This window comes from Cryptomeria japonica, chromosome 6 (genome assembly GCF_030272615.1).
Source record: "Cryptomeria japonica chromosome 6, Sugi_1.0, whole genome shotgun sequence".
Lineage (NCBI taxonomy): Eukaryota > Viridiplantae > Streptophyta > Pinopsida > Cupressales > Cupressaceae > Cryptomeria > Cryptomeria japonica.
Window position 1 is genome coordinate 112,117,022 of NC_081410.1, and position 25,895 is coordinate 112,142,916.

General features: G+C 36.7%; 1 protein-coding gene across 2 annotated transcripts in view; it reads left to right on the top strand.

Annotated features, from left to right (window-relative positions):
- The first annotated feature begins 1,499 nt into the window (after positions 1–1,499).
- LOC131051224 (protein ESSENTIAL FOR POTEXVIRUS ACCUMULATION 1) overlaps positions 1,500–25,895 on the top strand; it is a 44,758-nt gene continuing 20,362 nt past the window's right edge. Inside the window, exons 1-7 of one of the 2 annotated variants that reach the window (XM_057985630.2) lie at positions 1,500–1,810; positions 10,006–10,094; positions 10,462–11,400; positions 11,530–11,650; positions 11,767–11,961; positions 12,135–12,974; positions 13,193–16,022. In XM_057985630.2, coding sequence (XP_057841613.2) covers positions 1,753–1,810; positions 10,006–10,094; positions 10,462–11,400; positions 11,530–11,650; positions 11,767–11,961; positions 12,135–12,974; positions 13,193–16,022 — 5,072 coding nt within the window. In that variant the 5' untranslated portion in view covers positions 1,500–1,752. The remainder of the gene's footprint in view (positions 1,811–10,005; positions 10,095–10,461; positions 11,401–11,529; positions 11,651–11,766; positions 11,962–12,134; positions 12,975–13,192; positions 16,023–25,895) is intronic. The other variant, XM_057985631.2, reaches the window with a different exon arrangement.

Here is a 25,895-nt window from a genome sequence, read left to right on the forward strand (position 1 = left end):
TTATCCTTCTATTATTCTCTGTATCCCGTATTGTTCTTCCCCCACCCTTCTATATTAATTCATAGGTTTTAAATAATGTCTCAAGGGTGGTTACAAAAGTTATACACCTTCGTAATAACGTTCATAATTAGATTTATTTAATAATATTTATTACAATTTCATTCCACGAGAAAAAGTCACATAACACTCTTTATTTTACATGTCTTGATTTTTAAGATTTTAATATTGCAATGCTTATCCATAACTATTTTTTCCAACTCATCCTGGAAGCTTTCTATTATTCTATATAATTATATTTTATATTTACTTTTAATATGTTTACAGGCTAACACCTTTTATATAAATAAGTAAACAATAAGCTCCTATTTAAATAATATTAATAAAAATTAGGTCCTACCCCTCTTAAAGTCTTATAAACTCATCAAACTCTTAGGGAAATGACACAATAGTTGAGCGCGTTCCTATAGTTATAGCATTTGTTGATTTAATGTCTGATATTTTTAATAATATTACACCAATAGTTATGACTTTATAGTTGTTAGTGTTGATGATGAGTACCTAGGCTTGGAATTTGATGGTCTCAATGGTCGTTTTTTCAACTCTACACCAAATATTACAACTTCAAACTTTATTAGACCATATAAAACGCTATATTTTTATAAAACCATATGTATGACTATTTAAAGAATCAGTAAATGGTAAAAGATTTATTATAGATATATAGAATATAATATTCTAATTAATATTAATATATATCATTTTATAATATTTATTATCAAATAAATTTTTTAAATAATATTTATATATTTTTAAAACATCAAATGACCAAACTATCATAGAATCTTCGTATGATAGGTAGGAGTAGTCGTCAAATTCCAGGCTGTGAGTACTTATAATTGAATGAATTGTATTCCTTATATTTGAAAACAACAAATCATGTGATATCACATCACATGACATAGTGCACAACTATCGATTTAAGGTTTTTTTGGACACCTCAACAAAAAAAATATTGATAAGATATCATATTTGGTGATGTGACCCTTTAAACCTTAGTTTTAAATAGAGAGCTTGCTAAGTATATATTGTTATAAAAAATGAGAGTGATTTGAAATTTTCACATAAACTTTTGAAAAGTGCGAAATAAAATACTTACTACTTAATCCTCTCCATTAAAAAAATATACAAAATACTTTCTATTTAATATTTTTTAATTTAAATAATATTAATCCTCTCCATAAAAAAATATAGAAAATACTTCCTATTTAATATTTTTTAATTTTAATATTTCATTCTAGTTTAATTTAGATTCTAGACTAAAGCAACCCATCTTAATTAAAATATAATAAATTTTTAGTTAATTTCTTTTTCGTTTGGAGACCACATCATAACTATTGTACCCTGCTATGCCACTAACCTAAGCTGTATTGGACTTTACCTTCCATTGGGGACATAAAATCATTAGGCTAGATAACCACTGTACAATACTAGTAAACTTTTAGAAACTAAGGCTTTTACCGAAAACAGCCCTTGTCCCTCTTGTTTCCCCTTACAACACACTCTTCTTCCTTGTTCATGGCTTTTCTAATTTTATTTTCTTTCTAATAATCAATATCCGCTTCTTACCCATTTTATTTCCTCTCATTATCGTGAACTCTCTCCCTGCGTGTTGTATTGTTTCTAGCGTTTTAAGGGTTTGGGCGTGCTTAATTTTTTATCTGCGTGTGTACGGGAGGAAGCGGAGCAGGATTAATGGCTGGTGAAAGGGCTGAGCTCACACTTAGAAGGATGGATTCCATCAAGGCGAAAGGTATGGTACACACATTTCTGTGTGTAAGACTTTTTTCTTCTTCTTCTTGCCTTTTATTTGTCTGTTTGACCTTCTGGTTAGCATCTGTGAAGCATTCTCAAGGGTTTTATTTTACGGCCGATTTTGCCGGCCTTTACTGTATTTCGGCCTTTTCTGTTTGATTCTCGCGGGTTTGGGTTTTACTGCATTGCTGCTATTGGATTACTGAATAAACAGTTTGTATGAGTTTTTTTGAGACTTTTTGTTGAAATTAGGGTTTAAGATCAATTATTTGGAGTGGCTGTGGTTTTTGGATTTCTGTTGTTTTTTGTGCTTGTATCTTTGGATAACCTGGAAGACTAAAGTTTTGGAAAAGGGTTGTTTTATATTTTGATTTTTGAGCAGATTTTGGGTTCGATTATGCAGAGGAATTGTCAGCCAGGTGGCGTGGATTGGAGTCGTGTTCGTGGCTTTTTAATATGGGTTTTAGCATTTAGTCGCAATGTGCTTGGTTTTTGGCATTGCTGACCCAGTGGGCCAGTAGTTTGTGATTATATGTGAATCCGAACCTAGTGCCGATCAAGTTGACCTTAGGTGATCATGAAACAAGGTGCTTGAAATATGACTTATCTATGCAGCGCAGAGATAAGTTGATGCTGATGTGCTTGCGAAAGGGGGGAAAACTGGATTCATTCGAGTTGTTCTTTTGGGCATGGTATAAGTAATTACATTTGAGAAATGACCAATTTAATGTGAAAATAAAGTGGGCTTAGTACAACGTCCGTTGCATTTGCTCATAACTGCCATTTTGGCTATGAATTTGTAATGTGTGAGGGCAAGTTGTTATTCTAATGCAAATGACTGATGTGCATGGAGCATCCTTGAACACATTTAGTGCGCATACTTTGACTCATTAAAGCATGTAGTACACGGATCTAGGTGCTTTAGTATATTTAGCATACTTGCCCTAATGTCTCCTGATTGTTAGAGCCGATTCCTGTGGAATGGTGGCAGCAATATGCAGTAGCATGGACATTTTGGGCATGTCTGGACGTGGCCATCTTTACACAGATTTATTAACTCAGCAGTAGCAGTGCCTTGGTTATCTTTACAAGCATTTTGGTATTTACATGGAGCAGGGGTGTCTACTTTAGATGCATATTCCCTGAAACTTTATAACCAATCATTCATATTTTTGATGACTAGAAAAGAATAAGTGGTGACATTTAATAATTGTTAATGGTATGAGCTTTGAGCATTTGACCACTTCTGACTATCTTTCTATGATTGGTAAAGTCCTCCCTTTTAACTACTGTGTGTTTTTTCCTACCTCTTGCTTGTATGCCAGCTGCAAAGGGTATCATATCTTTCAAATTTGCCCTAGACTGGTGCATGACCATGTCTATTGATCTACACAACAGCCAGAATTGGATGTAGTAGTTATTTCCTGTAAGATATTAACATTTCTGTTGAGAATTTGGATCTGGAGCTTTGATATGAAAAGTTGTAACTGCCAGATCATCTTGCAGTTAATGATCATATTTAATTATCATTTTAGTAACCTTTTTAGCAGATTTTTGGCAAATTTTAAACCATGAGAGTTTAAAGTTGCTATGTATTGTCTTAGTTTAGATTGCCCATTTATTTAAATTGTTTATGAGCATTTGTTTGTCCACAACTGCTTTTTTTGCTCAGTGGAGGGACTAGGATTTTTTTAGGTATTTAGTTGTTTTTTGCTAGCTAAATAGGGAACATTATGCAAGTGAGACACTGTAGAGCATTGTATTGGAGATATTTGGCTAAAAGCTGTATTTTGAGGATTTTCAGAGATCGATAATATGAAAATCCACCTTGGACTTGCATCTGGCATTATCCTTGTGGATTCTGCTTAATCACCTTTGTGCATAATTAATGTGGAGGCTATCACAGTGATGTTGAACTTTTGTTATTGTTGTAGCGATTTTGCCTGCCTTAACACTAGATTGTTGCCTTTTGGAGTATTTTCATAGCTGTAGCTGGATATGCTGGTTTATATGTTTGTTTTAAGGAAACATTTTGCCTGCTTATAAGGAAATATGATGCCACAAAGCAATCATGCTTAGGTTATGCTAAAAATGATTCAATCCTGGATGGTTTATTGGATTACAACATGACCTACTACCTGAGCCATAAATCTCTAATGCATGTCAAAAATCACAATATCAATTGTTTCTGTCACAAATGGAATTTGCACTGGCAACCAAAAATATGTGCATTTTCATTCAAATTTTGGGAATCCAGTAGCAACTAAGCAAACTTAGTCATTACTATATATGACATGTAAGTTGGTAATAACATTTTAAAGTCTAGGTTGTTAGTCTTAGCAGCAATGTTGCTGGGAATTTATCAACTCTGCCTATTTGTCAGCTTTAGAAATGCTTGAAATTAATGCTTATAAAACTGCTAGAAATGTTTGCAATGTACCATAAGCAAAATTTCATTGATTCATATTCTTGAATTGTCGAGAAACATTGACTATGTTTTTGATGGATAGGGAAAATAAAAAATGCTCTTTTAATAGCAAATTTTATTCCATTTCTTTTGTGTGTAATCTCATTCTTCAGTTGTTTTGAAATGTTTTTTAAGTTGTTGGACAATCAGATTGCCCATGTATTTGTTACTCTCCTTTTCAAGCTTGATAAACTAAACAGAATCATGCAAGATGTCATATAAAATGGAAATAGGTATGCTTCATCAAGTACATTGGCATCTTTTGTATTTTCAAAATATTGCAAATGTTGTGACATGCGTCAAAGAGAGTTGGTAGCATAAAAGGATTCTTTCTCTCACTACGTGAACCACACAATTTTTTCTTTATCCTCTTGTATGAAACACTTAAATGTGGGTTTATACATAGGTTTTGATTTGATTTTAACATACTATATATTTAGTGCCCCAGCATATCAATCTCAAGTCAAATTCCATGTGATAGTCTCATTAATGACAATTATATACTTCATGTTTTCTGTAAATTCTATCTAATAGTCTTTGTAATTGTAAACAACATAATATATATCAGTGGGAAAGGCATTCCAATTTTTAATATTGACAAGATCTCCTCCTGGTAGTTAGGCATCTACAATAGTACAAAGCTAGGTATTATAGGAACTGGGAGGCAGGTTTTTTTGTCATGAAGTCTGGGGATTAGCAACTAAGGCTTTGGTACTGTATATGGTACATGAACTTTGTCTTTTTTAAAAGAATTTGTTTTATTTAATATTGCATCTTATGGTTCTGCTACCATCGTTTGCTGATGGGTATGAGTTTCAGGCGGGCTTCATGAGTAACTCTACTTGTCTAGATGATGGTGTATGTAGAATAGAAAGAGCATTTGGTAAGTATTTTTACCTAACAGTGCAATAACAATAAAAAGTTGATATCCATTTAAATTATTGCTTTTTTATCATTACCATTTTATCGTATGTTTAGAATTGGCACAATGACAGATAAAATGAATGTGTCAATGACTGGGCTTAAACATGGCATGCTTTATACATTACCTCCATGTGATAAAATAATTATTAGGTCTCAATGGTGCCATGTTATGGCCATTCTCTTTAGGGTCATCAAATATCTGAAGTGGCAACCATCCATAGTTGCCTACTTTTTTGCACCATTCTCAATATTGTTTTAAATTTGTTTGTCATGTAATCTTTTTACATCTTATCATGTTAAGGGACAACTTCTTTGATGTTTCTACTCTTTAATGAGTCATTTTTGAGAGTAAGGTGTTAGGATGTGTTGAAAAATTTAGGTACAAAAATAAATGAATAATAAATCACTTATTTTGCTCCATATGAGCATGGGCTATTGGGGAGGGTCATTGCCCCTGAAAATCAGTAACGTCTGAATGTTTCCTCTTGGCCAAGAGATGATATAGCCATCTTTTTCCACCTTTTGTGAAGGGGAATTACTTAGATATTTAGCTGATAATCTCTAGTTCTTTTTCTCAAGGAATTAGGGAAACTTATCCCCTTTCCAAGTGAAACATGGATTTCCTTTCTTAGACCTAGAGTTGCAGAAAAGTGTAGTTTATAGAAATAAACAAAAATGATAAATAATTTTTATATGGCCAATTGCTTTGACTTCATACCATATTTTGGTGGCATGTGACACATGAAGTATCAAAATTCGTGACTGCATGAACCCCTATAGCATCTGCTATTGATACTGGTTTTCACCCCTTTACCAAGTTAGGGAGTAAACCAAAACCTTGCAAATTTACTGACATCCAGAATACAAAATAATGTTTTATTTAACAAGCTTAGGAGCAGAACAATCTTTTCTAATCCACCTCTACATGCAATGATCCAAATAAGTGGCGTCATTCTGACCAATATGGTCAATGTGTGTTGTTCTGGTACATTGGATGAAAAAATATTTAAAAATCGGCAAAATCGTGATTTATCGGGAGTAAATTTGCCAGAGGATTAAATCTTCTTAAAAATCACGGTCGTTTTTTTTGTAAAAATTGCAATCTTCGAAGAGAATAAATCGCGATAAAATGGGGAAAAATCGCATCTCAAAAAGCGATATCATTTTTTATTTATTGCAACCCTAAAAAGTGAGTTCATTTTTTACGCACGGGCTATTTCATTTTTTTCTAAGCGCACGAGTCTTCACCCGACAGCTGACGGCATTTGTGGACTGAATCTGGATTCGACGGGAGGTTGCACAGCTAAGAGTAGAAGACTCTTCTTTATTTAAGTGTTTCAACTTTCACGGAAATAAGCCACTAGTAAAATGAAGCTGCCATGGATAATAGGGTATTGAAATCTGATGTGGAAGCACTGAGAGCAAAGGTTTCCAACATAATGTTTAATTTATTTCTGCCTTGTCGTTTTAGACTTCATTTCTAATCAATTTTTATTTTTATTTATTTTAATCTAGCATTGTTATCAGATCTCAGTAGCAATTTAATCTTTTTGACTTTTAAGGATAATCTCTGATGCCTATAAACTTATAAACATGCATTTATTGCATTTTTAAGAATATTTGAAAAAATTATATATTTTCAAATGTTTGATAAATTTGCCTATTTATTGCCCATTTTTTCCCGATTTTTTGCCCAGTCTCGATTTTAAAAAAATTTTGGCTGAAAAGATTTATTGCCGATTAAGAGTTTTTCATCGTTGGACTTAGAATAACCGATTTTCACAATGCAACTAATTTCCATAGTTTAACTACTCTGTACTACAGTCTGCAAGAGTTTTTTTTACTGTTACCTTAGTATATTGTTCAAATATAAATGAGGGTTTTCACTCCATGGCCAAGTTAGGGAGTAAATCAAAACCTTGCCAATCTGTACTTGCACCTAGAATTCAAAAGCAATAATTTATTTCAACAATCCCAGGAGTACACCAAACTTTGCTAATTCACCTCTACATATATATGAACCAAATAAAGGGTGCCATTCTGACAGATATAATCCAAATATGTTTTACCTAGACATTGAGAGGCAACCGATTTTCATAATTCAATCAATTTCAGTAATTTAACCACTCTGTATGTCAGTCAACTTGAAGGACACAAATAAGAGTTAAATGTAGAGTTTGCACCCTACTATTTCAAATGTTGATTTATAGTAAGCTCAAATCTGTATCTATCAAAGTATCTTCAGGAAAACCAAGAAATGACCTTGGCAGACTGAGTTGCACTAGCTGTGCATTCAATCCAGGATAATTTTAATTAAGTATTTGGATGACAAACATCAGCTCAATCAAAGACCAAAGTTACATGGGTGACTCCTACTGAAAGAATGATCAAGAGGCCTGTCTTTTATAGTTGGCCCGCTTGCCTTATTAATATGCAAGCCCAGAGAGACATCAACAATTTTCCTTTTAGAACAAGCAGGTTTTGATTAAGAGCTCCACTAGACGAGGATGACTCAAGCTAGTACTGGCATTGGTGGCTCTACCTTGCAGTCCACCCAACCTTCCACTCAGCATACCCTTTGTCTTCCCACCTTCTTTTATAGTGGGTCTGCTAGCCCAATTAATAAGTAAGCCTGGAGAGACATCAACAAGTCTTCCTCCCACCTGACACCATTGCTTCCCACCTTCTTTTATAGTGGGTCTGCTTGCCTTATTAATAAGTAAGCCTGGAGAGACATCAACAAGTCTTCCTCACACCTGACACCATTGCTTCTCACCTTCTTTAATAGTGGGTCTGCTTGCCCTATTAATAAGTAAGCCTGGAGAGACTTCAACTGTTTTTCTTTCGGAAGCAAGCGGGTTTTGCTTAGGAGCTCCCCCAGACGAGGGTGACTCAAGCTATTACTGGCGTTGGAGTCTCTTCCTTACAGTCAGAGGAATCTGTCTTACCTCTTGTATTGTCATCACCCCTTTCTACATGAAAGTACCCTTGGATCATCTCCCCATCAATCTTACTCTTGTTGTTTCATATTGTTCATCAAGTAGAAACCTGTAAAGGCTAGTGATTGTACACTGCTATCATTTTTTGTCCTGGATTCTTCCCTGTTTCAGTAAAGCCTACCATGTCAAAAACCAAAAAACCATAAATTATAATTTAAGGTCAGCAAAACTAAAACTCCTGGTGTAAAAAGTCCTCAGTAATTGAGATTCCAGGACAAGTACAAATTCAAGAAATATTTATATGAAATAAAACAATTTGATAGATAGGCCTCAGAGCCTAGCAGTTATCTACGTTAGCCATAATCTGTGATTTCTTAAGTCTACCTTGGCTTGACTAGGGATCATCCATATATCAGGCCAATAAGGTATTTGTTACTAGCTGACATATCCTAAACATATCTATCTTAAAAATGCTGAGAGATATCAATCTCAAGGCAGCTTTTACACCAAAACCAAGATAGGCACCTCAAGATTGACGTTTCTCTCTCTGTCTCTCTCTCTATATAGAGCTAATGTCTAAATTCTTTTCTTTTTCTTTCTAAACACATCACCTACACCAACCCAGCTATAGCTGTAGGTTATTCCTGTTGGTGTAATTATCAACTTTGGAACTCTGTATGCAAAATGTAGACCAAAGGTTTCAGGAAGAGCATATTAACTTATTTGGCTAGTATACCCTTTCCTTTCTGTTTTACAGTTGGTCTTACAAATGTTAATGCTTAATGATAGACAGAACCTGAACAGAGGGACCTATACAATATCCATTCAGCCTTTAGTCAGTAGAAGTGTTAAGGTATGAGGTGCAGCTACTTCCTGGTTGTTTGGAGGGCTAGAAACTTGTGGGTCTTAAAAATTCTTGCTAGCATACTCATAAATGACTTCTAAGTTGTCTGTAGGTGGAAGGCAATCGGCATGCTTGCTACATAATAAAAAACTTGATTGTCTTGCGGTATGCTGCATAAGCTGTTCTGAAATGAAGGATGTGTCTAGGTACTAATCTCCCGTAGTTCATAACTAATCTTTTCTATCATCTCCATGTTTTGCCACATGATTATATTCCTCAAAATCTTCAGGATGTCCTCAGTGTCAAAGTTAGATTGCATTTAAAGATTATTGCACAATGTACAAAAGGAAGCTAAATTGTCACATGGATATGGAATCTATGTTGCAAAAGATCTTGTTCATGGACAAAAAATGTGAAAAAATAAGAGTATTAAACTGAAGTTGAATTTAATTGAGAGCATCTATATAGAAAACCTGATTTCAGGTTGATATATTCAATGACGATGTCTTTCTTGCTTTTTTTGCTTAGTAGTTCATTTGCATTTTGCATCAAATCATGATGCTAGTTATCTTGTGAGAATATTGGTATATATTCAATGTGAAAAAATAAGAGTATTAAACTGAAGTTGAATTTAATTGAGAGCATCTATATAGAAAACCTGATTTCAGGTTGATATATTCGATGACAATGTCTTTCTTGCTTTTTTTGCTTAGTAGTTCATTTGCATTTTGCATCAAATCATGATGCTAGTTATCTTGTGAGAATGTTCTAGAGTTATTTTTGACCATTATTCTCTCCTATGATTACTTGTGAGTCTAAATTCGTAATATTAAATAATTGCACACAGTTGAATTAGACAGACTTAGTATGTTATAAAATGATTTATGGGATTTTGAAATTGGATTTGAAATTAGATCAAAGTTTAACCATCCTTTGTATGATCCATGAAATCCTAGGTTTTTTGATAATAACATATATTGAATGGTGTGCTGACATATGTATCTTTGCTATGGTTTCAGATCTGCATGGCCCTGAGAATTCCTTTCCTTTGTCCCCACAGTGGTTGCTTCCAAAGCCGGGGGAGAATAAGCTGGGAGTGACAACAGGGGTACTTTCTTGTCTTGCACTTTTCACTTTTTTGTGTTCCACATTGAATTTTTCATTATTCTATATTGATATTTTGCATTGTATATATCTACTTTGTTTCTTACCCAGTTGAATATTATATTTTGAAAAATATTTGCTGTACTTTTGGAACTTTAGGTTTATCCTTGTTGTTTGTATGATAGGTGTTTTCATGTTTGTTTCAGAGATGATGTTTATTTATAGGAGGATGATTTCACAACAATATTTTTGTTTCAAAATCGTGCTTTGCATAGAGTACCATAGCAGTTTTTTTTTATCTGCTGAGTTTACCTCTGATACATGCAGTTATAATGAACACTTTTCTTTCTTTTGTCAATATATTGATGCAGGTGGGTATACAGGAACATCCTGTGAACTGTAGCCCCAGTCAAGGAAGTCGCAATGAGCTTTTAGCTAAAGCATATGGGAATGGGGAAGAGACGTCTGATACAGAGAAAAGGAAAGATATCTGGCGATCTACCTCTGTGGAAGCTGAAACAATGCGCCGTGAAAATTGGCGGGATGAAGAAAGGGAGAATACTAGTGTTCGACGGGACCGGTGGAGAGGTGACAAGGAAACGAGTGACCATCGCAGGACAGAGCGCTGGGAAGATAATCTTATGGCAAGAAGTCCTGGGGAGATTAGGCGACTCTCTTCAGATCGTTGGAATGACACTGGAAATCGTGAAACTAATTACGAGACACGTCGTGAAAGTAAGTGGGATACTCGTTGGGGACGAGAAGACAAGGATACGGAGAATCGGCGTGAAAAGTGGCTAGAACCTGGCAAGGATGGGGAGGGGCAACGAGAGAAAGGTTTACTTATGGTGTCTGACAATAATAAGGATTCTGAAAGGGAAACTGAGCATAACCCGCGCCCATGGAGGTCAAATTCTCTACAAAATCGAGCACGAGGTGAAGGATCTTACCTATCAACTCCAACTCCAAATAAACATACTCAGGGCTTTTCATTTGGTAGGGGGCGGAGTGATATGGCTAGTCCAGGCTTTACTGCTGGTCGTGGCCGAGGAAATCATAGTGCAAGCAGTTTAATATCGAATTCTTCAAACTATAATTCTCTTGGTGGATCTTCAGAAAGGTGGGATACTAATCTGGGGAATGGATCTACATTAAAATACTCTAGGGCAAAATTATTGGATATTTACCGTAAATGTGTCATGAGGCCTTCTTTTGCAAGACCCCCTGATGGGTTTACTGAAGCTCCATCCCTAACACAAACAGACACATTGGAACCATTGGCTCTTTCCTCTCCCAGCCCTGAAGAGGAGGTAAAGAGACCACTCTTTTGATTTCTCAAAATCCTCTTTTTAATTCTGGATGCTTTTTGTGTTTAGTAGATGAATTGATTGTCACGTAAACTTTTTTCTGATTATGTTTCTGCTATACATTTTTGTCAGGCTATAATAGAAGGAATTAACAGGGGAGATATAGTAAGTAGTGGGGCTCCTCAATATTCTAAAGATGGGACACTAAACCGAAACCGGGAGGATGTGTCAAATAATCGAAGACAAAGACCTGGTATGCTCTTCTTTATGTTTCATTTTGTTGTTTCTTTGATTCAGTGCCTACAATCAATCAGCATATTTGCAATGTCAATTGTACTTATTTTTTTTGAAATCCACTGAAAATTTAAGCAGGAAGTAGAGGAGATGGGACATCTACAATGGATTCTCACAGAGAAGACAACTCCAATGATTTGAAAGTCAAGAATTGTAATTATAAAGATACTGACATAATTGACAAGAGCACAGATCTCTTTTTAAGAGATTTAAAGATTGGAGGAATTCAAGAACAGCAGCTTTTAGATGATAATGACATGGATATTGAAGGTATTCATTTTAAATTGAAGCAAAAGATTTAATCTTCCCTTTCTTTTGAAATACAAACCTTTTGAATGACAGCTGAATGAAAATTGTTTAGACTGAGTGGAAACAGCTAGCTTTTATGTGGATTTTAGGGATCATTTGAATATCACTACCAACTTTTTTCTTTGTTTTTGTAGTCTCCAAGAATGAAGAATTACATCATAAGCATAGAGATGATTCAAGTCAGGGCTCTGCCACCCACATTAGTGGGCCATGGAGGTCAGGTGCTGCTGCGGAAGAGATACAGGGATCTTTACATGATTGGCAGGACATCAAATCTGAAATTCCATCTCAAGAATCCAATGCAAATAATGCAGTCTGGCCAAGGTCAGGGGCAAATAGAGATTATGATCATGAAAGGAATGCCCCGGGAACAGTGGTTTCTACTTCAAGCGAAGATGGGATGAGATGGCATCTACATGAGGCTCTACAGGTTGACACACGTCGACTTAAACACCATCCATCGATGGGAAGCAACAGGATGCTTGCCACTGAAGGCACTTATGTGGATCGGGAGAAGGTGGCTGCCAGAGAAGGTATTCGACATATTCCACCAGAAGAGTTGTCCCTATTTTACAAAGATCCACAGGGTGATATTCAGGGTCCATTCTCTGGGGCTGATATGATAGGCTGGTATGAAGCTGGATATTTTGGTATAGATTTGCCAGTTCGTCCGGAAAGTGCTCCAGTGGATGTGCCTTTCAAGTGCTTGGGAGATGTTATGCCACATCTTCGGATGAAAGCTAAAGCTCCTCCTGGGTTTGGCATCCCAAAACTAGGTGATGCTACTGATGTAACAATTGCTAATAAATTCAGCATCCATGCAAAGGGGCAAGGCAATATTATTGACAGTGGCTTTGAGCTTTCCCAGAATGAACAGAAAGGCAAAATGGATACATTAAAAGCTGAGAAAAGTTTTATGGAATCACTTATTAATGGAACTTTCAAAAATCCTCAGCCAGTTGAACATGTAGAAGGTTGTTTACTGATACTTAAAGTTGTTGGTTGAGTTAGTTTGCAGATAATTTCTCAGGTCTTATACTCAAGAAATGTTTGATAATTTCATGGATTGAGTATTGTTGCATTTTTTAAGGTTTTCTGGTATATTAGTTAAAAACTTTGCATTGAATGTATCTCAGAAAAAGAAACAAATTGTTTCTTAAAGCAGTTTTTCTGATTGGCACTTATTTTGTAGGAGCGTCGCTTGGATTCCAAGGGCTCAGTCCTGGTGGAACATCATTGATTGCAACAGAAAGTGGATTAGACATGAATTATGGAATTGGCCGAAGGATATCTCCATATCATTCTGTGGAACGGCAGAAATCTCTCCCAAACCTTTTTCCTTATGGCTGGTCGACAGGAGATACATCATCTTTGGCAGCTAATAGTGAAAGTATGACTGATATTGGAAAATCATTGCCTCAGTTCACTGCTATGACATCGGATATTTCCCATAACATATCTCATGGCAATCAACATGGAGATGTTATGTCTATTCTGCAGGGTGTTTCTGATACTAATGTTGTTTCACCTATGAACAAAGCAGTTAATCTATGGGCAAATTATGGAGATCCACAATCTCGGGGAAATCTTGGTCGTGGTGGCTTAGATATTCCTCGTCAAGATCAGGTAGATATGCACCATCTACAGCGATTTAGTCCAGTTCAATCTGTGTTTCCATTGCAGCACCAGAGACAGCAGCAGCAACATCAGCCACTTATGCAACATCTAATGTCTCCGACTTTGGAAAATCGTTCTGGTGGTGTACCACTGGAGCAACTTCTGCCTTCTGGCCTTCCACAAGATCCACATACTTTGAACTTAATTCACCACCAACAACAGCAGCAGCTTTTACTCTCTCAGCTTCAGCTACGCTCTCAGGCTTCATTGCCATCCCAGGCATCTCTGCTTGATCAGATTTTTATGCTTGAACAGCAAAAACAGCAGCAGCAGCAGCTCTTACCTCAGGCTCTATTGGAGCAGATAGCACGTCAGCAACGTCAGGAACCATCTTATGACAGAGCACAGGCACCTGGATCTGTTGGAAATGCTTCAGCAGATCATGGCATGTTTAGGCAACCTAGTGATCCATTTATGATGAATGCCAAGATGCCTCAGCATGTGCCCCCTCAACCTTCAGTAATTGATAATCTTTTCAACCTAATGAATCAGCAAGGCTCTAAAGGAACAAATCTGTCTCAGCAGGTTGAATTGGATGGAAATCTCAAACTCAATCAAGTGGCATCCTTTACAACACCACAAACTACAGTTGAGTTTAGCCAGCCATCTCCTGTTTGGGGAGTTGCTGAACAAGACAAATTTGACCAAATTCGGGCATCATCTTTTTTGCCTACATGTGAAATCTTAGAAAAGGTTTCAAAGGAACAACAAATGCTTCATCAATCAGGCAAAGGTAGCAGCAATGACCCTCTTTCAAATTTTTCTTCAGAGTTGAATTCTCAGGTAGTACCACAGGTGGAGCGAATCCCAACTGATTCATTGTCCTTGAGAAATGCTGATGTAACAGAAAAAGATGCGGCAACCACTGATATGTTGATGAGTTCTGTGTCTAATCCATTGGTTGGTTACTCCACTGAACAAGTTATGGAGAACATGAATCGGATTGAGATGGAGGAATCAATGACTCTGGTTATTGATGAGCCAATTTTTCAGGAGAAACCAGCTAGAAATGACACACAAGCATTGGTTGAAATAAATTTGATAGAGGCACCCGAGGTAAAGAAAAGCACTGAGAAAAGGTCCAGAAGACAAAAGAGTTCTAAAATGTCCTCTGAGAGGCAAAAAGGGCAACCTGATGTGATCAATCGGCATGAGGTGAAGCAAGGGACTGAAAATTCAAAAGAAGTTACTCCAAATCAAACTTCTGAAGACACAAATTCTTCATCTGTTCTTCATGACCCTGTTTTACAATCACCAATAACCCAAATTCTGCCTGCACCTATGTCAATTTCTAGTTCAGGGGAAAATCTAATAATTGAAAGGATAGCTGCAGCTAATGTTGATTTGCAATCTAAAAACATGGTCATATCCTCTTTATCACAACGTGCTTGGAAGCCTGCTCCATGCCCAAAGCCAAAGTCTCTCTTGGAAATACAAGAGGAAGAACAGAAACAAAAAGCAGAATCAGAGAAGGTTGTTACTGAAGTTGCTGTTTTATCAGCAGTGACTAACTTGTCAACTCCTTGGGGTGGAGCTGTAATTGGTTCAGAAAAACCCTCAAGAGAGGGTCAACATGATGCGAATGTTGCTGCTGCAAGTGTTTTACACTCGGGTTCTGGGAATCTGGATAATGGTTTTGTCAGAACCAGGAAGAGCCATTTACATGATCTTCTGGCAGAAGAAGTTTTGGCTAAAACAAGTCAGCCAATTCTAGAACCATCTGTTGCTGCCAATGTTGAGAAACCAAGTGAACTATTGCCTGTATCTGCAGTTTTACTACCTCCAGAGGTGTCTGCTGGAGATGATAGTGAATTTGTTGAGGCCAGAGAGTCAAAGAAGAACCGTAAGAGGGCAAACAAGGGGAAAAATGCTGCTGTAGCTAAAGCCAGCACAGTTGCTTCTTCTGAGCCTCCTGTGTCATCTGTTGCAGTTGAGAAAAACAAAGCTGCTCGTCAAATTCAACAAGATAAGGAAGTACTCTCTGTTCCACCATCTGGACCATCCTTAGGAGATTTCCTCCCATGGAAGACAGAATCTTCAACATCTCCGCCAGCTCCAGCTTGGTCTGTTGATGTAGCAAAGCTGACTAAAACTGCATCACTGAGAGAGATTCAGAAAGAGCAGGAAAGAAAGCTTGCATTATCAATGCAGTCCCAACAGCAGGTTGTGGCTCCTCCCAAAGTGCAGGCAAGTCGTAGCTTAAGTGGAAATAGCAGTCTGTGGTCAGTGCCAAAATCTGCAACTCCAACTCAAAGCATTGCAATCCCCTCCAGTTCTTCAAGGTCTAAGCCTGAAGATGAACTGTTTTGGGGTCCTGTTAATCCATCGAAGCAAGAGATTGAACGGTATGTGTCTTGTTGCTTACCTCTTGCAAAATGAGTTACATTTAATAAATTAATTGTGCTTTTAGGACATGGATTAAATTATGCTTCATTTTATTCTTGATATTAGTATATATGTTTTAAGAAGGCCTGTTTTACATCCCACAACAATTTGGAATTTTTCTGGCCATGTTGAGTCGGTCAGATTCTTGGGGAACATTGAATGCCGACATTCTGACAGTTATTTAGTTTTAAGTTTTTATAATAATACAAAATTACAAATAATATATTTTAAAGAAGGTAGCACATTTAAGCTTCAACATTGTTCTGATGTGTGCCGAGAGGTATCCGAATGACTTGAGGTGGCAGTTCATCCAAAACATAAAATGCTTAAAAGCATAGAGATTATCATCACGAGTCTTTTAGCGTACTCTTGGCACATACTAGATCCATGTTAACATCGGTCTGTGCTAGTATAAGAATGAATTTACTTTGAACTCACCAAACAGATAATATACATCACCACTAATTACACCGAGAAGTGTTCAATGATGGAAGCCACGGTGTGTGAAGGCTGTTCCTAGACCTTTACCAAGACTGAAAACATAGCCAGAAGTGGACTTCCTGTCATCAATAGAACCTGCCCAACCTGAATTTGTGAACCAACCAGCCTAGAATCCTTGCTTCTGCTATACAAGTTGCCACAGTAGAGTGTCTCATTCACATATCTCAGCACTATCTTTGCTGCAACCCAGTGTTTTGCCTTAGGTTGTGTTATGAATCTGGGAATTTAACTCACAACATAGCTCAAATCAGGTCGAGTGGCTGTTAGAGAGATAAGACTGCCCACTAGATGCCTGAATGCTGATTCATTGATTACCTGAGTTAGTTTTGGTTGAAAGATTCAGCCCTTTTTTAATGGGTGTGGATGAGATTTTGCTACCTATCATTTCGAATTTTTCTAGCAAACTCTTGGCATATTTAGATTGAGAAATAAAAATACCACCTCCAATCTGCCAAACCTCTACACCTAGGCAATAATATAGGAGGCCCAAGTTTGTCATGTCAAAAACATTACACAAATTACATTTGATTTATACAATCAAATGCACCTCACAACTTGTAAGGATGATAGCATCCACATAAATGACCAAAATGATGATGTCATTGCCTATGCTTTTGATGTACAAATTTGGTTCTAAATTACTTATTTGAAATCCCTCTTCATTGAAATATTTGTCAATTTTTCTGTTTGTTGCCTTGAGTGCTTGTTTCAAGCCATAAAGAGCTTTTGTCAATCAGCATACCTGATGCTTGTTTTCTCCAACATGAAACCCATGAGGCTGAGTTGTTTAAGATTGGCAGCGTCGGTTATCACTTCCAGTCTGAGGAAGACAAATGTGTAAGTGGCCTAATCGACCTAATTGGCTAAGATAGAGTGTTGATCAGATTCCTACAGGTCGACATAGATAACATAAAGGTTGTGATAATTATTGTGATATAATAATTATATTGATAGGCATATATAATATAATTATTATATTTTATTGGGATAATATTTGTGATAATATAATTATTATATCATAATAATTATATTAATAATATTATTATTATTATTGAGATTATATTATATTATTATAATATAATAATACTGAGTTACCGGGTTCCGCCCCCTAGATCCCTGGTATTGGTCCGGTTCGCCTGTGGTCCGGACAGGGTTCGTGATTCACAGGCTTGGTTCGGACCAGGTCAAACCCAAGAGTACCCAGGTCGAACCCAGGGGTCTGACAGCCCAAAAAAGGTTTTTTTTTTTTGAATTCCACCACATAAAAAATTAAAATATAACCCTAAAAGTGAGTTTTAAAACATTAACTTGGCTCATTTCACACAAGCAACATGACTACAAGCAAGGGGAAACGAAGATGTGGGATATAGAGCCAGAACATACTAATTTGGATGTTTTCACTTTTCAGCTTGTTGCATTTGATGACTCAGATAGCGAGCAAACTTAAAGTGCAAGTGCAAGTGGCATTGGCATTGATTCATCTAATGTCAATGTCAGTGATGAGGAGGAGGAGAATGAGGATGATGAATTAGAGAATCCATTTGATGATCAAACTTTAAATTGTTGAAAGTTGAAACAATGATACTTGAATATTTTATCATTTTGATATTAAACACATACAATCAATTAATGGACAATATGTAGATGGGCAGCCATATGCAGCAATAAAATAAAGAATCAATACCTGTGGTAAAATCAACATGTTATCAGAGCGGGTATGAAACCCGGGAAAGGCATGGCAAAATCATGAAGTTGATCTCTGGGTTCATATGTTGGCGGTGATTCAATCCTCCAACCGATCTTCATTAAGGGAGAAGGCGATCAGTGGTCCCATATGATCATTCGACGTCACAGCAAATTATTGGAGTAAAATCACAAAGTCATTCAGTTAATACTCCTATGAATATTGTCGGAGGTAGCGCTATTCATATTTTTGGACATAAGTTTATGATACCAAACAATACCGGAATGCAGGAGCTTTATTTGAAAGTTAATATTCCAAAGTGCAGATCAAATGCTTGTCTGGAGATTGCTATTGGTGAGTAAATGCCGACCACTGTTGGTGAAGGAAAAATACTCCCGATATCGTGATGAATAAAGACATCATCAAGTTGACTATATGGAGTAATCACGATTATCAAATCATTTATACTTAGCTGTTACAAGTGTACCACAAGGGAAACGCAGGAATAGAAGGGTTGACAGGAGTTATACTCCAAGGTGATTTCAGTATCAATCACTAAATTGTATGATATTTGGCAAGTGAAGTCAATATTTGTGTCTGAAGCTGCAGCATCTATGGGGTCAAGAATTCTTGAGTGAGGCTGTGTAAAATATATCTGGTTGCAACCCCATATTCCGGAGTAATATTCTGTGTGGAAGAATATAAAGCAACATAGCTGATAACTACTTATGCAGTTTTATATCCTGAGCGTAGGAAACGTATCTCAATGTAGTTAGCAGTTTGGGCATTGATGGGGATTGTCTTGAATACAGGCTGGATGACAAAAGGATTGCTGCGATGTACAAGTCAGACAAATAAATCTTTTCCCTGCAGATTGTAATGACGCCATAAATCCTGATTTCTGCTTATAGATCGGTTGATATATTTTATGTATAAATACCATTGCTGTTATGAACCCTTTGTAAGAAATTATAGCAAATAAGAAACATCAATCCCATCTCAGTGGAAAAAAAAGAAAAAATGTATATGATTGAACAGTTAGTGGTTGATAAAATCCCTGAGGCACATTCAGCGAACTAGACTTCATAAATTACACTGTCATTATAGACTGCTACTTGCATTATTTAAAGACTGTGACTAGTGCCTTGCTAATATTTTACAATAAGCATCAAGAGGTCTTATACTGAGCACTTTTATGATTGTTGAGCATGAAGTAATCATGGGCAGACATGGAGTAGACATGCTGGAAACATATTAAGTATACACGCAGATACACATGTTATTAGATTCCTTCTCATAGGATGATTTAGTGTGATCGTTTCAAAAGGATAGAAATTTCAATGCTGAGCGAGTTTAGAAAAGAACGTTGGTGGATTGTGAGGAAGACTAACCAATTAAGAGATAAGTTTTCATGGTTGAATAATGTTCATGAATTTTTTCATATATTTATTAATTCATGTTATAGGGAACCATGTATGATTCCAACATTTATATTTCTCTTCGAGATAGTCTTGGACCATTATTAATTCTCTGAATGCTGTTAGGATGAAGATTGCATTCAAGGAAGGAAGAACTTGATAACTGCTGTCATGGGATTGAGTTGGTGGTTGGAGACGTTTCTTCGAAGAGGAAGAATTAACATTCAGAGGGAGCCTGACATTTCAGCTTCAGAGGGAGCAGCTAAGAGGATGTGCTTTGGTTGACATCCGAGGATCTTGGTCATATTGGTTCAGAGGGAGTGGACCATGTCTAGATGGTTTCTGTAGTGATCAGTCAAAGGATTATGATTCATTGGATGGAGTTCCATGTATGTAGGTTGGAAGGCCTTTATGTTGACTCCTAGGTCGTGATATTCTTGAATAGATGGATACTTGGTGAGCTTGGGACTCACCAAGTGTGATGCAAACTCCAACCTTGTATTTCAGAATAGGACAAATCATGTGGAAATCCAATATCACTATATTAGAGATATGGTGCAAAGGAATGCTGTTCAGCTGAGGTACATTAGCACTAATGAGCAAACATCAGACATTCTCACCAAGCCTCTCTCCAGGATAAAGTTTGTGTACTTTCGAGATAAGCTTGGTATGGTGAAGAATGAAGCCCTAGGTGAGATTTGAGTCTCAACATCATTAATTTATTTTTATATTTTATACTAATGCATTCTTCTCTTTGAAAGAGAATTTTAAAGTGTAAACTATTGTGAATGCATTTCTCCTTCAAAGAGACTTGAGGTGTAAGCCCTTATCTCCACCCTCTGATATAGTTCATGGTGGATGTCATGTCAACACCACGTGAGAGAGTCCGTGGTGATTTTCTTGTACTTGTGTGTTTACCCTCTGGATGAGCCATGGTAAATATTATTGTGAGGTGACGATCTCACAATGATGAACACTTGTGCATCTTACCATCATTGTGAGGCGACGATCTCACAATAATTGTTGATATCTCGTGAGGTGATATCTATGGATAAGCCATAATTGTGGATATTACGTGAGGAGATATCTATGTATAAGCCATAATGGTGGATATCACGTGAGGTGATATCTATGGATAAACCATAATGGTGGATGTCATGGGAAGTGATATCTATGGATAAGCCATAATGGTTGATATCACGTGAGGTGATGTCTATGAATGAGTCATGATGGTTGATATCACAGTGAGGTGATATCTTTCCTTTCCACATATGGATGTAGCCATTGTGGTTAACTTCACTATGAGGTGATATGTTTTGTGCAGCTGGAAGTATCCTCCCTAGCTGAGAGGGAGTGTTGAAGATTGGCAGCGTCGGTTATCACTTCCAGTCTGTGGAAGACAAATGTGTAATTGACCTAATCGGCTAAGATGGAGTGTTGATCAGATTCCTACAAGCTGGCATAGATAACATAATGGTTGTGATAATTATTATGATATAATAATTATATTGATAGGCATTGATAATATAATTATTATATTTTATTGGGATAATATTTGTGATAATATAATTATTATGATATAATAATTATATTAATAATTATTATTGAGATCATATTATATTATTATAATATAATTATAGAATTATATTATATAATAATATAATATAATTATTGGACCAAGAGTGGTGATCCTTAGTGAAGGGACACCACCAATATATATATAATTGAAGTGATGAACACATACAATCAATTAATGGACAATATGTAGATGGGCACCCATACGCAGCAATAAAAGAAAGAATCAATACCTGTGGTAAAATCAACATGAGTCATGTATGCTTCTTTGTCTAAGTCACCATTGAGGAAGGTACTCTTCACATCCATTGAAAAGTATATAGACAATACTGAGAGGTGGGGGTGTGAATCCGTATTGTAGAAAATTTACAACTTGAAACTACAAAAGACAATCATAAGTCGTGCGAGACAAATTAGTGAGAGCAAGACACCAGAATTTCTTGTGGAAAACCCTTTTGGGTAAAAATCCACCGCATCAAAAATCTATTATAAACTTCAGAAGGGGGCACCAACCCAGATTACAGGACAACAATTAACAGAGAGCACCAACTCTCCACTCAGCACCAACTGAGAATAACAAGAGGCTCCAACCTCATACACATAAATCTACCAACTCAAATGTAAACCAAGGAACTCACAGCTCCTTCAATACATTAACACAGAGATACCGACTCTCACTTTCGAAAATTCTTAATCCTTCCACAGCTAAGCTCTCCTTATAGATATATATGTAAATTCCTTCGCAATCCTTAAAATGACTCAGCTAAAGAGACTGAAGCAAATATCTGTGAATAATCTTTTCTCTATGGAGCTGAGCCAATCTTTGCATTCAGTGCACAGCTTCAAAAGGATCTTTCGTTTCTCAGCTTCACAACAACCTTCAGCAACAGCTAATTCACACTGCCACACACCAGAGCTCATTGCCTCTTTTGAGAAAAATAATTTTGGCAGCTATATATTCTGCCTAACTTCTCGACTTAGCCAAAGATAATTTTTGTTTACTTCTTAAAACTCAACTGAGAAAACTTGATTGCTTCCTTCTGTTTTTTAAAAGAAACAATAGCTCCCTGCACACCAAAACATTTCACCATACTGCCAAAAACATAACTGCCGTTCAAAATAGTGGCATTAATTCTAGCCAAAAATATGGCACAAAAGGAATTGAAAAACTTAAAAAGGCATAGCATGCGAATTTCACGATTCCTGCAAGAATTAATTTCCACATACTCAATGCGTTGTTAAGAGATATATGCATGCTCTCCAAGACAAAACATATCTGAAAATCTCTGCAGCCACAAACACCTTCAGAAACCACGCACCTACAGAAATAATAGCGACTGACAAAATTTTGAACTCCACTCCCTGTATCACACAGAACCATACGCATATTCTGGAAACTATGCAACCATCCAATACATTTAATTACAAACACCACCTATTTTTATTTCACCGCAGCCTTCAAGAAATATTCCCACAACTTCAAGCTTATAATTCGTGGTTAACAATAGAGACGGAATGCCAAAAATACCTCTGCTGAAAGGCACGTTACAAATCGACACGTTACAAATCGAAAAACTCAGTTTATGATAAACATGCACAACCTCTATTCAGGGAAGCACAGCTTGACTTTATACACTCAGCACCCTTATGCCATGGACAATAAAAAACGAACCTATTATTGAGAGCTCGATATTAATTTAGAAGCCGTTACCCTGAAAAACTGCTGGTCTTATCTGAATTAGCTGCCACACACAAACTTCCTAAATTTGATTTCAAAAGAAATCGAAAGGAAATACAGAGCTCCACCAGACACCTATTTAATTTGGAAGAAAAATTGTCCATGACCATGCACAACCATAACGCATTATTTTGGAATGAAAAGATTCGATTTTACCAAGGACGGCATGCATAGAAAGTCATAATTCTTCACGAACAGAATCCACAATTTCTTCAAAAAGGATATCTCTGGCACCATTTATAAAGTCCTTAACAAAATATGAATATGCGTTGAGGATAGAAAAACACACCACCCTTGGATGCGTCAATTTTAATTTCTGACAGAACACAGGTCAAAGAGCAGCGTGGCAGCACTTGAACTGATGAAGCAGCTTACCAGAAAACGGGCTAGCACAACTTGCTGAATCATACACACATACAGCTGAAGTAAACAGCCAAGCAGGCAGCTCAAGCTGTTTAACCAAAATCAATTTGATAAAAAGACCATGAAGCATCTATCCAAATTCGGACATCAATGACAAAAAAATGTCCAACATCCATTCGATGGACTTTCTAACCATATTGTGCTGCCCTGGCTAGAACTAGACAGATGGTTCTCATCATTGCTATAGGAGTAAAGGTCTCCTCACAATCAATTTTTATGCATGTTGCCTTGAGTGCTTGCTTCAAGCCATAAAGAGCTTTTTTCAATCAGCATACTTCATGCTTTTTTTTACAGCATGAAATCCCCGAGGCTGAGTCATGTACACTTCTTTGTCCAACTCACCATTGAGGCAGGTACTTTTCACATCCATTTGATGGACTTTCTAACCATAATGTGCTGCCATGGCCAGAACTAGACAAATGGTGCTCATCTTTGCCATAGGAGCAAAGGTCTCCACATAATCAAAACCTTCTCTCTGCGAGAACCCTTTAGCAACCAACCGTGCTTTGCACTTGTCAAGTGTACCATTAGTTTTGTACCTAACCTTGTACATCCATTTGCAACCAATGGGTTTCTTCCCTAGTGGAAGATTTGAAAAACCAAGTGTTATTCTTCATAAGATGTTGACGTTCAGTTTTCATGGCTTTTTCCCATTGAAGTTTGCCTTTTGCCTCTACAAAATCTTGAGGTTCATAAGACCCTAAATGGTAGCTATAAAGGCAAAGTTAATTGTGTTTGGCTTGCTTTTGCCTTTGGATGATCTACCCTTGATCATTTCATGATACCAAACATCACTAACAATTTTTTCCTTCCAATTAGGTATCTTTGTAGAAACCTCTCCATCTAAATCAATGTTGCCATTATGACTTTGGTTGCTTTGTATTGTATATCATTTGGATGCTGATCGAAGTTATCTTGAAGAAAATCCAGTGGTATTGTTACTTGCCTGGGAGATTCCACATGTTTAGAATGACATTCTTGATCTTAATCATCTCCCTTCTAGTGGAGCTAGTGGAAGATGAACACTTGAATTTGTAATTTTGTTCTCAAAAGAGAGCTGAAAACGCCCAACTTTTTCATCGATCACAAAATTTGGGTTGAATGTCAAGTGGTTATTTCTTCATGAATCAACTTGTATGCTTTATGTTTGTCATTGTACCTTGTGAGCATTAAATTTTGACCCTTTGAATCCAACTTGTTTCTCTTTGTGTTTGGAATCCAAACATATGCAGTAGAACCAAAAATCTTTAGATGACCGACCTTTGGTTTCCTCCTAGACCAAGCTTACTTTGGGGTCAAACCCTTCGTTGCTTTTATCGAAGATAAACTGCAATGTAAATTGCTTCATCGCAAATTGTCTTGGGAGTGCTCTTGTTCTCCAACATACATTGAGCCATCTTTGTGGTTTTACAATTCCTTCTCTTAACTACACCATTTTGTTATGGAGTGTTGGGTGCTGTGAATTGACGTTTGATATCACATTTAGCACAAAAGTCCTTGAATTCATTTGAACAAAAATCACCTCCATTATTATTGAAAAACCAAACTCTTTTTCTACTAATGACTTGAACTTTTGAATTTCGTTAAACACTTCTGATTTTGCTTTTAGCAAAAACAGTCACATTTTCTTTTTGAAATCATCTGCAAACAAGAGAAAATACCTGGCATTGGTGATTGATGTATTTCATTGATTCACATTGTAAGAGTTGGTATAGAATGTACTATAACATGCAAGATTTGGCTGAAGATTATAGCCACCCAAGATCTAGGCACTTGATGAAAGCACAAGAGAGATCAACTATGAAAGAATAATGCTATCCTATCAAATGATAGATTGAAACGGATTGAGATTACAAAGAAGATCCCTTGGTTATATAGGCCAAGGTGGACATAAGACTGCATAAGATTATGACATGTGACTAAATCTCTTGACTTGGGACATAAAGTGATAACTATCTTATTTGTATCTTAAGTAAACTTAATTAACATGTGTGAAGATGACCTAGGTGATGAATTAGCTAGGTAAAAAACCCCTATCATACCAACATCCCCCTTTAATGTTTACAAATGCAAACAATGCAAGTTGAGTCCCAACTACTAGACCATGTTAGATACCCATGTACAAATGCAATCTTTCACAAACGGGGAAAAGGAGAAAATTTAGTGGGACAAAACTTCTCCCCAAAAGAAAGATGAAAACAAAATACTCTGAATGAACAATGTGATGCACAAAACCCCATGTGAGGAGAAAGTCTCCCCTTTGGGAGAGAAGAGAGGAAAAAGTCCCCTCCTCCCCCTCAATGTAGTCTCCTACAATGATTGTAGATGCTCAATGCTGAATGTTAAAGATGATCCATTGTTGTTGAACAACATTCCTTCCAACAAAACCAAGATGGTATGGAGGATGTCTTCCCATTTCTGAAAGGAAGATGAGGGAAGAAGGATGTTGTGTAATATCTTTGAACTTTGCCCAAGTGTCTCCATGTTGATGCCA